General features: G+C 47.8%; 1 protein-coding gene across 1 annotated transcript; it reads right to left on the bottom strand.

Moving 5' to 3' along the window:
- Positions 1-6,776: 6,776 nt before the first annotated feature.
- On the bottom strand, positions 6,777-16,194 carry LOC127331486 (mediator of RNA polymerase II transcription subunit 33A). Its single transcript, XM_051357665.2, has 12 exons — positions 15,792-16,194; positions 15,595-15,708; positions 15,084-15,428; positions 14,108-14,424; positions 12,114-12,205; positions 11,695-12,022; positions 11,259-11,466; positions 10,918-11,032; positions 10,204-10,371; positions 8,726-9,401; positions 8,414-8,620; positions 6,777-8,250 (listed from the first exon to the last, which is right to left on the bottom strand). Exons 1-12 carry the CDS (start codon positions 16,106-16,108, stop codon positions 7,154-7,156), a joined length of 3,984 nt encoding a protein of 1,327 aa, XP_051213625.1. The 5' UTR covers positions 16,109-16,194; the 3' UTR covers positions 6,777-7,153.
- Positions 16,195-16,400: the final 206 nt, after the last annotated feature.

Consider the following 16,400-nt stretch of genomic DNA (forward strand, 5'->3'; position numbering starts at 1 on the left):
CCTGCCTGGATTTGACCCACCCAATACTAGAAGGAGGCCTGGACGACGGATTAAAAAAATTGCAGAGTGGATAGAGCACGAGCCATTAGAAAGGTGGTCTTTGCTGCATGACACACATGGAGCTAGGTATGGTGTGATGACTACCAACCTAGCTGAGTCATACAACTTCGTGCTTAGGGGAAATAGGGCATTGCCGCTGACAGCCCTTGTGGAGGGTATTTTATATGGCACTATGAATTATTTCAAAGAGAGACGGGAGTTGGTTTTGAGCCATATGCTTGAAAATCCAAACACTCCTTACTGTAAGGCCCTTATGGAATATATGGATGTCAAGATGAAGAAGGGTATGTCACACACTGTTCTGGCCATCGGTAATCAGGAAAGGAGGTTTGAGGTGCGCTTACCAACCGACAAGTTTGGTTGTGTGAATGCGGTGAGAACACATGAGGTCAGAATTGGAAATGAAGAATGGCCATCGTGTGCCTGCACATGCAACAAACCGAGGTTGCTTCACCTTCCATGCTCCCATGTGCTGGCAGCTACCAGACAACTAGGGCTGGACTCAATCTCTTTCGTCTCTCCATATTACGCGAAAGAGGCTGTGCTGCACACCTGGACCGGCGAGATGGTCGGATACAGAGTTGTGGGAAATTTTACTACGGTGATACCAAATGAAAGACGGTATATCCCTGACCCAAGATCATTGCGGACGAACAGAGGTACAACAGAAAAGGAGCGAATAAGACTGCTGCTGGATGGTTGCAACTCCTCGCTCCATACATCACCGGTTGGGCCAATGCGCCGGCAGTTTCATGGGCCACCATGGAGGCATTTGATCTTCAGGAATTTGAGCACTACTTGCGGGCATACATTCCTAGGACACGACTTCGGCTGAGCCAGGCGTGTGACCCAGTTCAGAGGGATCCCTCGACAATGTGGGACACCTACCATCGTCACTCCACTTCAGGCACTCGGCATCACGCAGTAAGTCAAATATATTTTTTCTACATTTGGCCAACACATAACTAATTTGAGCTCACAATTGTAGGCCGTGTTGACGGCGGAGCTGCAAGATGACGCCGCCCAGTATGCACGCTCGCTCTCCTCCGGCCCACTTCTTGGACGGTATGAGCACCACGCCTCCTTTGCACAGCGTCTTCAGGACAAACTACGTCGTATCTACGCGACTATCACATGCACGCGATCTTCGGATGTTGCCGAGTACCGAGCAGCACAGCGGCCACCTCGTCCCTCTTTGCAGGTGCATCAGCCGCGGCACGCCCCGCGCCCACGTATGGAGGTACCGCTGAGCCCGAGGCCACCATCTCCTAACCAGCCGGAGGTTACGGGTGGCAAAACCAGCAGCAGCAGGAGCCTACTTACGAGTATTGGCAGCGTGCCGGTTTCGGCATGGAGCAGCAATTTCCCATGCCTAACTTCGGGTGGCGTCCCCGTATGGATGAGCCAGAGGGTACGCAATTCATCACTATCCATATTAATTGTGCACCATGTGTGAATTTCCTCATGATCGACTAACGGTTTTTTTATGTAATCAAAGGTGAGGGACATATGTCGACGGGGTCCGGATCACGATCCTTCTGGTCCAGTGCTCACGATCAGGACGAAACACAGCAGAGCTATCAAGACTGGATTTCAAGTCAACAGCAAACTCCACCTCCAGATCCCACGCAAAGATACCAAGACGAGCAGGGGTACATGCTTCCTCCCCGACATCGCCAGCCACCTGTTCGTATGTACTCGTCGTCACCTTTTCAGGCTCGACCGCCACCGAGGCGAGGTGGAGGGAGGGGCCGTGGTCAGTGAGATGAGTACTATTTGTATGCACCATGTATGAGTACTATTTGTATGCACCATGTATGACTACTATTTGTATGCACCATGTATGACTACTATTTGTATGCGCCATGTATGACTACTATTTCTATTTAACAAACATTTCATATTGAACTTCAAGCGATAATTAAGATACAACTTACTACTACAACATAACTCTCTGCTAACATATTAAATGGTACACCATTGCTACAACATACTACAAGATCCATGATTACTGATAACTAAAACACTAAGAACGCAGCACACCCTTTCCCTTGCCCTTCGACGATGCAGCTTTCATGGCCTTGGTGGTAGGCTCGAAGTCGTCGTCTGAATCGACGACTGGCGGTGCAGCACTCTTGCCCTTTGAGGACTTGCCACTCTTGCCCTTCGACGATGCAGCTTTCTTTCCCTTGGTGCTAGGCTCGAAGATATCATCGTCGGCTTCACTCTCAGCCGCCCATCGTTCGGGATATTTTAAATCCCTTTCCCTATCTTCTTCATTCTTCCATGTTAGTGACTTCCACTTCTCATTCAACCTGATAAGCTCACACCTTATTTCCCGTGGGCTACGAGCAGGCATCTTCTTCACTGGATATCCATAAGACCAAGTCTCAAATTTCCTACCGACCTTACGGAGCAAGGCGTCGCTACTGATGAACTCCTCGAATGTCTCTATCTTACTCTCCCTCATCACATAGCGAGCACTATCTAGAAGATATTCGGCCATGAATTCATTGAAAAGATGGGGGGATTCTTATAAGGGGGATCCATCTTGTTGAGAGGCTACACTGAAAGACAAGAAAACGGTGGGGGTATTTATAGGCTACAAGGGATGACTTTCGGCGGGAAGATGTGAGCGGGAAAAAATGGGCGCGAAAGATTGGCGGCAGATTTTGGCGGGAATAAATGGCGGGAACATTGAGCGGGACAAATTGGGCGGGAAAAAGTGACGGCAAACAATTGAGCCCAAATTTCTGACACAACATTTTCGGGGCAAATTCATTTCACATTAATACTACAACTGAAATTAAGATACATTGCAGCTGAAATTAAAATACGGCTTAGCACTACAACGGAATTTAAGATACAACGACAAACTAAAACTGAATTTAAGATACAACGACAAACTAAAACTGAATTTACGACACATAACTCTACTTTCCCTGCGTCCACCGTGGCCATTTTCCAGACTTGTCGCCGCGTTCTTCTGCCGCTTGCGCCTCAGCAGCTCTTTCCCTTAGTCTCTTTCTCTCCGCTTCACGAGCCTCCCTGCGCACCTCTTCCTCTGCAAACCTACGTGCAGCCTCATCATCCATCCTCTTCTGATTCACCTCGCGATTACGAGCTTGTTCCGCCCTAAGTTTCTCAGACCGCCTCTCCCGCTCTGCTTTTTCATTAGCACGAACCTTTTCCCAACGCTCCTCCTCAAAGAACGTTACCCACGCACGCCGGTGTTTCTCCTCAACCTCCTGACGCGCCCAATCCGGCTGCTCCGTGTCTATCCAGTGAAACCATTTGCATAGGGGCGGGGGAGACTGCAGCACAAACAATAACATTAAATCACATTCATAAATAAATTAATGCCAACATAAAATTATGTCCAAACATACCGGCGGCCTGGTGGACGACGAAGCTGAACTACGGGGTGGATCATGCTCATAGCTCGCACACATGAAAAATTTCATGCCGAACTGGTCGGAGAAATCCTCCACCTGCATAACCTTTGCAAGACGGCCGCACCAACACCGCTCCTTGATCCACACCCGGGGCAAACTTGCAGCCTTCGCCTTCGCCGGCCTAAAGTCCTGGTCAGAGCAAGGCACACTCATGATGGCTAAGGGTGAGCAAACGGGATAAAATAGAGATACAAGAACTTGTGCAATCCAGAGTAGCGATGCCTGCTTTTATAGGCAAAAATTCGACAGTGTGGCGGGAAAATTTAGCGGGAGATAGTGGCGGGAGATGATGGCGGGAAGGAGTGGCGGGAAGAAGTGGCGGGAAGGGTGGCGGCAAAGGCGGGAGGGAAACACGGCGGTGCGAACGCAAAAAGGCGGGAAAATTTCGTGCTGGGCAGAAAATCGGGTTCAATAAACCCGATTTATTGAAGTCGGGTTCAAATTGCCCGATTATTAGGTATCGGGTTCAACATGCCCGATTTTCAGAAATCGGGTTCAACCACCCCGATTACTACTTTTTCTATTTTTCTTTTTCCATCACGGCGCAGAAGGCGCAGAAGAATCTTATTTTCGGGTTCCCCAACCCCGATTTTGTGTATTCGGGTTCCTCAAACCCGATTTCGTAATTTCGGGTTCCACCACCCCGACGGTGTATTATTTCTGAAATTTGCTGAAAACGGCTATTATTCCTGGAATTAATATTAAAAAGTGTATTATTTAAAAAAAAATCGCCTTGGTTCGGACCGCACACACGGTTTATTTTATGGTTCTTTTCTGTTTTCCTTCTTTTCTTTTTGGTTTTTCTAATCTCAAATTCGAGCAAATTTTAAACGCGAGCAAATTTCAAATTCGAGCGAATTTCAATTTTGAGCAATTTTTGCTCATCTTCGATATTTGTTCAAAATTATTTTTGCTCAGATTCGAATTTTGTTCAAATTAATTTTTGCTCAGATTCAAATTTTGTTTAAAATCAAATTTTGCTTAGATTCAAAATTTGTTCAAAATATATTTTTTCTCAGATTCGGAACTTGAATTTTTGCTCCGATTCGAAATCTGTTTAAATTTAAATTTGTTCAGCTTAAAAAAATGATGCAGATTGTGTGCAGACCGTGGTTTCAACCCATGTCTTTTCCATACTCAAGCAAAGGTGTAAGGGCATCTCCAACCGGGCGACCCAAACGGACGCGTTGGGCCGTCCATTTTGGGTTGTTTGGGTGGCCGAGCGGACACGCGGACAGCGGCCCGCGTCCGCATGTCCGTTTGGATCGCACGCTGCACCCAACGCGGTGACCCAAGAAGACGCCTCGACGGGACAACAATGGTGGGCGGTGGAACGCGCGCCAAGGTTCCCGCGCGCGCGAAAAGGCCATTGGCGCGCGCTCGCGCCCAAGTTTCCCGCCAGGCCGCCGGCTATAAAAGACGGCGGCGGTCTCACATACCGCATCACACCCGCTCCGCCGTCCTCTCCCCCTCCACCTTCTCCGGCGCCCTCTCCATCGCCATGCCGCGCACCCTGCAGGCCACGTGGGCCAAGCTCTCCCTCGCCGCCCGGGCCAGGTTCCCGCGGACGGAGGAGGAGGAGCGCGCGGACTCGCGGTGGGTCGCCGATGACGAGGCGCTCCGCGTCGCTGCTGAGGCGGCGGCGAAGAAGGGAGGGGGCGCGGAGATGGTGGAGGCGGCCGCGGACGGCTGGCACGAGACCGCAGACGGCTGGTACGATGCCGCGGAGGAGGAGCACGTCGACGAGGAGGACCTCGCGCTGGCGAACATCAACGCCGCCATCGAGGAGCGTCTCGCCGACCTCACGCGCGTGACGAAGGAGCACGAGGCCACCTGTCGGGCCGGCCGCCGCCGATTCGGCGACCTCCTCGGCCAGAAGAACGAGCTGCTCGCTATGCGAGCAGCCCGCCACCTCATCCAGATGCCCTCGCCCGAGCGGCGCGCCCGGGAGGCTGCTGCGTCGGTGGAGCGCGGCCGACAAAAACGCATGCGCCGGCGGAACGAGAACCACGAGGCCCAGGCCGCCGGCCGCGTTCGCCTGGAAGCGCGCACCATTGTGGAACGCGCCGCCCTGCAGGAGCTGGAGCTATGCGGGAAGCGGATGGTGCCGCCGCAGGAGGCGGAGCGCGAGCGCGCCCGAAGCGCGCGGGCGGGAAGCAGGAGGATGAAGGCCTCCGCCGCGCCACCCAGCTTGTAAGCTGGAGTGAAATCCTCACGCGTACAGGCCGCCGGCGTCGAGTGAAATCCACAGCCCCGACGGCGAGCCGGCGAGGAGTCGTCGGCGAGGCCGCCGGCCCCGTACGTATTAGGATAGAAGTAGTAGGCTAAAAAAATGTAATGGGTTCGTTTTAATGAAAAAAAAATCTATTTCTATGACATGCGGGCCATAGGCGGACAAGGGGCGGACGCGAGCGGCCAGCCATCGGCGTCCGCGGCCACGCAAACTCGCCCCAGATTTAGGCCGGGTTTGGGTCATCCCGGACGCCGCGGCCATCCGTTTTAGGGATGGGTCCACGCGCTGGGCCGTGTTTTTGTCCAGTTGGACCCATCCGGACGCCGCGGCGCGGTTTGGGTCGTCCCGTTGGAGATGCCCTAACCACTAGGATACACGCTAAATCATGTTGGAAAACTGAGAAAGGCGAACGAGTAAATTAATGGGCCGGTCCACCCGCGGGCGCCTCCAGGCGATGCGTATAAACGCACGCTAATGGGCGATGTATAGGCGTGCCCCTTTTTTTCTTGGCTTCCACTTGGTCGTGACGGGACCCATTTGTTGACATGACGAAACACGGCACGGTAGAGTTCAACAAGTCCTGGTACTGTCTGCCCTTCCGTAATCCTAGTCGTTTGAACCAAAATTACGATAAGAATTATGAAAGGAGAGAGTAAAATGATACAGTCTGTATAAGAGAAGATCTCTCAGGTTTTTTGTGTTAGGGGCCTTTCTGGAAATTGTACTGACACCGTCGTGGATCAAAAAAAAGCATGATGCATCTACTGGATCGTGTTCCGTGCAAGCCAGCTGATAGAGTTTGTACGTGTTACCTTCGAGCATTATCAGGCGAATGGCCTAGCACGTGAATTTTCTAGGAAAATAGATGGCATACCAAAAGATGCATACCAAAACGTGTTGTATAATTTCGCAGACTATTGCTCCCATGATATCAGTGACATTGCTTTTTTTACAATATTTTATGCAGAACAGTACTGGCATTTTCATACAAACTGTGCATTAATAGTGTCAAAACCTTTAAAAATGGCTAAAATCATAAATGTGCTTTTGAACAAAGGGGAAACAATGATATTCCAAATATTCAGTGCATCCATAGACCATAGCCGACCTACCAAGTTCGCTTGCTTGGGCCAAATTAACTGTAGACATAGAAGCCCCATGTTATTACTACATTGTGGATTACAAGTTAGAGCTGCGGTACTTTACCCAGGATACATCCCGTAGACTCTGGGAGTTTGGACTTGCAAACCATAGTCAAGGGATCTAGGAAAGAGGCCATGCAAACCAAACGAGATGACCTCATACTAATCCACATATGAACTCAGACGGCTATCGACTGGAATTTAGATTCGAAGTACAACAAGTCATATATGTTAGGTGGGGGCAAAACGTTCAGAAGGCGAGATCATTGCAGCAAGGTCTCGACTACAATGGAGATCGTCTGTGGTCCTGCTCGCTCAAGTAGAGATATGGCAAGATCATGCTCATGCCAACTTCGTAGCCCAGCGGCAATCTTCTTCAGTGTGTCTAGCTTTATGTCCAGCAGCCATGACGGGACAAACTTCACCAGCAGAAATACAAAGCATGATACATACGCCTTCCATGTACCTGGCTCGCAGCCCAGCAGGATGTGCCCATCCAACACGCCAGCAATGAAATCCATGTGGGTGCCCACCACTCTTGGTCTCCTTGAGAGGAATGACAGTTTCAGAATGGAAGAAGTTCTCTCTGAACCCCAAAGTAGACTACCACAGAAAAAGAGCATGTTGGCCATGGTATAACCTTGGAGTGTGCTGGACACTGGTCCAACGTTTTCCATAATCTGTTCCCGAGCTGATAACAGCAGTGTCGGCAATGTCTCTTCATATAGCACCTGGACCGCGAAAGGCCCCCCAGCAATACAGAGGAGTCCTGCACCGAGCATAGCAACCTGATACGCCATGGATGCAGCACCAGATAGCGGCGTTCGGCCTGATTTTAAATGCGGAGGCCCATTGGAAGACCATCCACTTGCAAGTTTGTGGGAACAATCAATGACTTGCTTAAGTATCGTCTCACTCACAAAGTAGGTATCGTGGAAAGTTCGACAAGTTCTCAGGTAGATGAACCCAGGGGCCATGGGAAGCTGAAGACCTTGGCCTGTGATGGACTCTCCCATTAAAGCTCCAACTCCACGGCTTGCAGTAATATCAGACCCGCTGGATGAGGATGCGTGCAGAAAGGATGTGAAGCAACTTTGGATGAGCTGCGCAACTGCATCTTTGTCTCTGCCAAACGGAGAACGCATACATGACAGGACGATGAAATCATGCCATCTGCGCACTTTCTGAGCCCACAAGGCCCCGATGATGGGCATGCTTGGCCAGGAACTGCCCCCTGCACAGTTCTCCAGAGCCTGGCCAATGATCCCATGAATGTATTCAAGACTCCTATCCAGCTTAAACGTAATAGTCAAGCTGACAAGTGCAGCCATCGGTAAAGGAAGCATTGGTGGCACACCACCTGTAAGAGTATAATGTAAATTTTCTACAAACACATAGACAAATAAAGACAAAAGATATAATAACATTGTGCAATGATGATGCTGGAAGCCTGAAGGCTATCAACAGTTATAGTATGAGCCAATGCAACAAAGTTATGCATAAGAACAGGAAGCAGGTCTTACGTGGATAGCAGCTGTGAATCTGAACACCAGCAGATGCAAGAATTTCCTTCACTTCATCTTCAATGGAGTGAAGAGCAGCACCAGGGCTGGGCCATTCAGTTCCATTCATAGGAACAGCTTTCCATATCCCTCGTGTAATTTCTGCTGTGAAGTAGCTAACAATTGCAGCAAGAGAAGCCGGCAAGAAATCCACCAGATCCCTCAGACCTGCAATATGTCGGCACATTAACACATGAATGAGATCAAGAAATATCCCAATAGGACTTGGAAATCCATGCAATACGTTAAAATGAAAAGGAGGAGGTTCCTCACTTGTAGTCATGTCTCTGCTGGAAATCCTCCCATGAGAACATGCTGTAAGAACAGCTTCAAGAACAAAAGGAACTGCTTCTAGAAATTCCCATGCTGAAACTGTGGGCCTTTGGTAAGAATCATCCGATGTACTTAGTGAGGAACCACTGACACTGCTACTAGAGGTGGATGAAAGATTACTAGATACTATCCCGCTTTTGTTCATTTTTCGGCAAATCATACTCAAAATTTTGTTTGCAACTTGATGGACAGGATTTTTGTTGCAAACACCAGAAAGGGTAGAGGCTATACAAGCTTGATTCTGCAAGTACCAAGCCCTTAACTTGGGGAAGGAATCAATATAAATTGGTTGGGTTGAAACCTCTTCAAATGAGCCCACACTGCTGCTAGAGTAAGTACTACTAGCAGATGAATTTGGGAGCTCATTGTGGTTATTGTGCATTAACAACAAATAGTCCAGAGTAAGTTCCAATCTTATCGAGCCTCCACGGCCAGCAAGACAATGCTCTTGAGGAGGTCTGTAAAATTTCCATAATCGGAGAAGACAAAGAAACGCACAAGAGAAGACCGAGTAAACCGACGTTTCATCAAAAATGGTAGACCTGTGGTTAGCTGGGGGTGGCATTGACCCAAAAGCTTCACAAAGTGGCATTAGAGCTGCAGCAACATCTGGAACCTGTAGGACAAAAGGTTCTTCTTCAGTTAATAAACAAAAGGTTTTTCTTATATTCTGAACTAACAAACAACACAACCATTAGACAAGATTATTCTGGTGGACATGAAAAGTGGAAGTAATCATCTGCGTGATGCAGTTATCATTGTTCTGATCGCAAGTAGCATACCAATATCAAAACCTAGTTAGCTTATAGGGTGGCCATAATAAGATACATGAAGAAACTAAGCCAGAGACACAAATATATGCAGTGCAACTTGTGACCTACGGAGCTAGTTCATCCATCAAGCATTAGTAACAGATATGCCAAGAAAATGATGAAGAACATGACTTTATCACTGGGGGACATAACTACAGGAGTTCCTTAAAGTTGGACAAATTGGAATATCAGGTGTTAACTTTAAAACTGACACTGTAGAACAAGAACCAAAAGACTGTACCTGGACATCAATTCTGTTCAATGCACCAAGGGCAATGCATGTCTAATTTGATTATTTTATATCAGGGATAGATGTGATGCTGAAATTTTGATTAATTTTTTTCTAGTTTTCTGACCATTGGTGCCATGCACTTTTAGGCCTTGACTAATGGAGATGCCAGTTTCCCTTGGCAGCAGCAAATTGCGCTTCTGACTAGTGATGAACTCGCTTTTGTTTTACTTTCAAGACAAACAAAAAGACATGATGTGTTTTTACAGTGTACTCTGAATAGAAATTATGCAAAGTCTGCCATCAGTTTCATATGTTAATTAACAATGGATTGTTAAAAATAGATTACATGGTCAACCGGAAAATGCACTGCTTACCATTCCATACAAAGAAAGAATGTGGACAGCATCCACATATGAGACACAGAGTAAGATTGCATTAAGCGTAGACATCTGACTAAGGTAGTGGCTCATGCTCCCTCGTGTTGAGGAATCTGAGGGCAAAGGAGGCGACAGTAACTTGACTACCATGCGGACAACATGTTCCTGCAGAAAGCATGTAGAATATAAATAACATTCTTCTAGGGAAAAGTTGCCAGATAGACTTTTCAGTTCCGTTTTGGTTAGCACATAAGAGTAGCTGCAACAATCTAAGAAAACTTGAAGGATGTAAGATTTTAGAAAATGTGCATCTGTGAATATTTCTACACAGAAAACAAAAAGGTGTTTGTGTTTTCTGAAATGTAGTCTGGCCTTGCTTTTGTCATGCAGCAAAGAAAATTCTACTAATTTTTGCAAGTGCGCCTGTGGTAATAAATATTTCCTAGAACCATCAATTTTGGGACCATTTTTTGTGATATTTGTTTAATTGTACCATAACTGCATTTATGTGAATCAGCATAAAATAGTTGATTTGAAAATGTGGACAATTCAAATTGATATTATATATTGTTATGAAGATCAACTCACCAAAAAATCAATAAATTTATCAACAGAAAATTGAGGAGTTTCAGACAGTTACTAACTTATAATTTGTCACAGCAATTTGAACATTTTGGAAGCTCTTTATATCAGATGAATATAGTAAGGTACCTGAATATTCCAGCCACGAACAAGTGATGCGCCACACAGAATTTTAGCTGCAGCTGACTTTTCCTGTTCTGAACCATTCAATGCTATGTGGTACAATTTATCCAGTTCTGCGACACTGTAGACAAAAACAGAACTCGGAATGAAGGAACAAACACGGTACACCAGTAAGAAGAGGGGATACAGGGGTAATCTGAGAAGTACAATGAACCAAGAGACCAACTTCAAAAAATTGGAGAACCCCGGTAGGCAGCAACTTATATCAATGGGTGAAAGGGCAAAATATTGGATTCATGTGTAGCCTGTAAAATTTCTATTTTGATTGCATATATAGCACCATATACCTGGAAGCAGGAGTAGAAATGAGAGCAGTCTTAAGTGGGTCAGATAGTGGAGCTCCTTGCATAAAGTTCAACCAAGGGGATTCCTGGGGTAAAACTGTATCCTTCAAATGCCCCGATAGTACAATATAACCAGGCCACAAGTAAGCAGTTGTGTCAATCAAATTCCTCGAAATACAGGCTTCAACTATAAGATGTAGCATGTTTCCAACTGAAAAAACCATAGGGGGGAAACGGTTAAAAGCTAAGAAACGAGAGATAGAAGATAAGTGTATTTTTCCCATAATAGTGCGAAGATGAAAAATATTAAACAAAAAGAGCAGCTAGTAACTGAATGAAAAAAAATGTCTATCAACAGGACCCCATAAGCAGCCAACAGCCAGTTTAGTTCACAAACTGACCAAATTGCACGTACATTATAATGAAAACATAGCCGTACCAGCTTTCGTTGAAGAGTCACCCTGGCCAATCATGCTAGGGTTGCCACCAGCAGCATTACAACTGGCCCTAAATATTGCCGCTTTTGAAGCTGCCGCATTCGCTGCATTTACCACCGATGAAGGTGCTACAAGGAGTCCTGAATATTGAACCAAATCCTGGAGAGAAGATACAAGTCCTAGTCTTCGTGGAAGATTTTTATTTCCTTCAGATCCATGTGCATCAGTTTCTTCTTTGAGAATTGCAGCAATTGCTAGTGGAATAAGAGCTAATAGCATGCATAATCTCGCGTCTAGATGAGGAATTGGACCTTCAAGAGGTTCTCTAGCCTAGTAACAACATTAGTGTGTGAGGACGCCACAATAAGAGTGAGTAACTATGATTTCACCAACGATAAAACATCAAGTAAAGGTTTATCACCCGCTGTACAAGACGAAGGGCAGCAATCCAAAGAGCTTTAAAAGTTTCCTGCCAACTTGCCTCATTAATTGCTTGGGCTGTCTTGGTCATTTCTGGTTTAAGAAAAGCATGCTACTAATCAATGAAAACCCATGCTGACACATAAGAAAACTGAAAGAAAGATCTAAACATTACGATTACAAATTGACAGCATTAGTATTACATCAAAGGGTCAGCCTTGAGCCCATACATGTTTTCCTCAGTGATGGATGAGGTGACGAAGGATATACAAGGAGATATTCCTTGGTGTATGGTCTTTGCTGATGATGTGGTCATGGTTTTCAAGGTGTCGAGAAGGTTTAAGGCACTGGGGGGAGGGGGGGGCCTCAACACCTAGGCGCTCAAAGCGCGAAGCGAGGGGACACCTTAATCATAGACTGCCATCTATAGGAGCGGCCCAGCCCAGCCCAGTTGTGCCTAACCCAGCAACACAGTTTAGGATAAGGCCCAGCCCAGATGTGCCTAACCCCACGATGCAACATTGCAACCAGCCTGCAGCCGCCTCCCCTGCAGCCAGCCGGCGGCGGTGACCCAACAGGCGGCGACCCCTCCCAGTTTCCACCTGCCCCTATCGTCCCCGACGAAGCAGCCGCCTCCCTGTTGTGCTTGGGCACTTGAGACGAGATCTGGCGTAGGAGGAGCTGGCCGCCTGAGGAGAGAGCTCCTCTCTCTCTCTCAATCGATTCGATTCTGTGACTGGTCTGTTCTCCCCTCTCTTTCCCCTATATTTTCCTTCTCTTTGGCCCCCAATTTCTCTACCATCCCGCCTAATTTCTGTGTTTCCGCTCGCCTGCTTTTCCCACTCGACCTTGTCCATGGCGTCGAAATTCGACCAGAGCGACGCCTTCTCCGCCTTGGCGATGACCTGGACGCCTCAAAACACCAAATCGGACGCCTTAGACGAAAATCTAAGGGGAGGACGACACCTTGACGTTGCCGGGCGCTCTGACGCCTAGGCGGCGACTAAGCGACGCCTTAAAAACCATGGATATGGTGCTAGTGAATGAGACCAGGGTTGGCGTAAGTATTGGAATCAAAGGGGTTCAGAATTAGTAGGACCAAGACAGAGTACTCGCAATGCGAATTTAGTGGTGTTAGGTGCGAAGACGGAGATGATAGTTTAGAAGGACAAATAGTGCCTAAGAGGGACACCTTCCAATACTTGGGGTCAATGCTGCAAAGCAATGGTGATATCGATGAGGATGTTTGCCACGGGATCAAGGCAGGATGGATGAAATGTCGGCAAGCATCTAGTATCCTATGTGACAAGAAGGCTCCACAAAAGGTAAAAGGTAAGTTCTATAGGACGGTAATCAGACCGGCGATGCTATACATAGCAGAATGTTGGCCCACTAAAATACAACACATTCAACAGATGAGTGTTGTGGAGATGCGCATGCTACGGAGGATGTGTAGCCATACAAGAAAGGACCGGATTAGGAACGAGGTAACACGGGATAGGCTAGGGGTGGCACCGGTCGACAAGAAGCTAGTCCAACACCGACTAAGGTGGTTTGGTCATATCCAACGAAGTCCTCCAGAAGCACTGAAATTCTAAGGAGTATGGAAATACAAGGAGGGGCAGAGGACAACCAAAGTTGACATGGGCAGAGGTGGTAAAAAGAGACTTCAGGGATTGGAATGTCCCTAAAGATTTAGCTCTAAATAGGACCGCATGAAATCACCGATCCATGTGCTGGGATCTTACTTTGCTTGCTTTTTTTCCCTGTCCTTGTTTTGGTCTCCTTATGTTTTCGTTGGGTTTCATATCTAGCCTACCCCAACTTGCTTGGGAAAAAGGCTTTGATGTTGTTGTTATTGGTTACAATGGTCACCTTCATCCGTGTTAGAAAACCAAGACCACATCACAGATAGGTAAAGAAACTTTGCAGACACTAATAAGGGGGAAAAGGTACAGCAATTTGAGTGAATACAAACCTATCATGTGGGCGTACCTTTTATAATCACGATAGCAGATATAGCACTTAGATGCTTCCCATCAATTGCGTTCTCCAAGTAAATATCATATATAATCCAACAGGCAGCTCTCCCAGCTCCTGTAAGCTGGCTCAGCATGGAACCACGGGATCTCATGTTGCCAAGAACATCCACCAGTCGCTTGTTGTTTGGCTGATAATCTACATTGCTAACTCTTCGAATATACATCAACAAATCATCAATTTTATGTCTAGTAGGCAATAGTCTCTCGAGTGCAATTTTGCGAGCTTCGATCAGTGTCAACCTCTGGCTCAGAGCGCTGAATTTGTCAGGCCTAACCTAGAAAAATTGTCTAATTAGCACACATTTGGCATTTGTAATGTTCATTCACCCAAGGAATAATTGGTGGAAATTTATTCTTTAAGAGTTGTTAGGCAAGGTGATGCAAATTTAGATGTAGGAAAATACTTGCATTCTTAAAAGTTAATGTAGCAAGTTTATTTATAAATTATAAACAGCAGCTAATGGAGCAGTAAGTTACCATTAGAGTAGTCACTATCAGTGAAAAGGTGGAAAAGAAGTCAGCCTACAGAAATGCAGCTTTAACTTGGCATCATCACTTTTGTTAATTATAATACTTGTGCCTACTCCCTACCTTTACATTTGATTGTAGTAAGAATAAATTATCCTGGCATGGCAACCGAACAAGGAAACAGGTTACAAAATACGATGATTGGCTGCAGGCAAAACTGATAGCCCATGGATATAACTATCTACAAAGTTGTATCTACAAAGTTGTCATGCTAATAAGGCAGACCATACTTGGCACCAACTTGAAACTCTCTTGCATTTGAAACTGTTAGGCTTATTTTGCAACATGAATCTTACCCTGAATGTAAAGGATTAGCAACAGTAGTAATGCAATAAATATGTCCATTATATCATAAACTCCATAGTCCATAAACTAGTGTAAAAGATTGTTGGAAGACGTACATGTTAAGGCATATCAAGCGCAAAAACGCTTGGATTTTCTTATCAGCAGCCATCATATGCAACACTTCCAAAGCCATGACAGTGTTCTTCCGACGCAACTGTTCCCGGTGCTCGGTATGCTTCACGGCGGAGACCCCTTTGGCATCTACATCCATAGCATGTGGCCCTTCAACAGGGTACACGCTATCCTGCCCCTCAGACGGAAAGCCGCAGTCCTCCAGTATGCAGTCGATCAGTCTGGTGGTAACGCTCAGCACGAACAGGATGACAACGTGCCCGAAGTCCATTTTGGGCACCCCGTAGATTTTCGATAGTTGTAGAGCAGCATCGATGGCCTTGGTCATCCTGCGAAGCAAAAGTCATAGCCGTGTATGATGAGCAGATGGGCACCTGCTTAGCATTTAGCAAGCAGCATACAAATCCGTGTTTGGTGGATTGTGCACGGCACGGCACAGATCGAAGCCAGGCAGGCGTGGCGTTTGAAGATTGTTACGTATAGGTGGGTTCTTACTTGTCGCGATTAGGCCCGGCCTGCAGGGACAGCGAGGAGGACGTGACGTTGCTCTTCAGCAGCTCCAGGTACAGCCTGTACGCCTCCGGCTGCGCTCGCCGATGCGGCAGCACCCTGTAGAATCACCGCCAGAGAGAGTTACTCTACTAGTATCCTTCGGAAAAAAGGGGGGCAGGAAATGAGCGCAGGGAGCGGACCTGGCGGTGAGGAGCGCGAGGACGTGGAGCGGGCAGAGGAGGCGGGACGACATGGCCTGGTCCAGCAGCTTCCAGAGCGAGGCGGAGTTGTGCGCGAAGCAGAGGTTGGAGACGAGGATCCCGGCGAGCTCGGCGCTGGGCAGCCCCGCCCCCGGCCCGTCCCCGGCGACGAGGCGGGCCACCTCCACCGCCCGCAGCAGCGGCGGGTCCCCGCGCGCCTCCGACGCCTTGACCGCCGCCATCACCCGCCTCTCCAGCTCGGCCCCGGCGGTGGGCAGTGCCAGCGCGGGCGCCTCCGCCGCCCTCGCCGACGCCATCCAGGGTTTGGATTTCGCGTCGCGATTTCGCTTTCTCTCTCCTCGCGACTTGCGAGGTTTGGATCCCTCTGCGGGCGGAGGGGGGAAGGACGGACGGAAGGCGTTTAAGAGGCGGGGCCGCTGGGGACAGTGCCGGACAGATCTGGGCCGTTGATCTCGCCGCCCTCGCCTTCGGTCGCAGTCGTACGACCGAGGATTTTTTTTTTTTGAGAAAGCGACCGAGGATTTTGACTTGTCAACGGATGATGCCGTGTACACCCGGCCTTCCCTGGCAGGTGGGCCCTAGACTGAT

The sequence above is a fragment of the Lolium perenne genome, chromosome 2 (assembly GCF_019359855.2).
Source record: "Lolium perenne isolate Kyuss_39 chromosome 2, Kyuss_2.0, whole genome shotgun sequence".
NCBI classification, from domain to species: domain Eukaryota; kingdom Viridiplantae; phylum Streptophyta; class Magnoliopsida; order Poales; family Poaceae; genus Lolium; species Lolium perenne.

Coding starts and splice junctions, on each gene's coding strand:
- LOC127331486 (XM_051357665.2), bottom strand. CDS start 16,108: ATGGCGTCGGCGAGGGCGGCGGAGGCGCCCGCGCTGGCACTGCCCACC. Junction 12,023..12,113: donor CCCTTCGTCTTGTACAGCGG/GTGATAAACCTT, acceptor TGTTGTTACTAG/GCTAGAGAACCTCTTGAAGG. Junction 10,372..10,917: donor TTCGTGGCTGGAATATTCAG/GTACCTTACTAT, acceptor TGCTTTCTGCAG/GAACATGTTGTCCGCATGGT.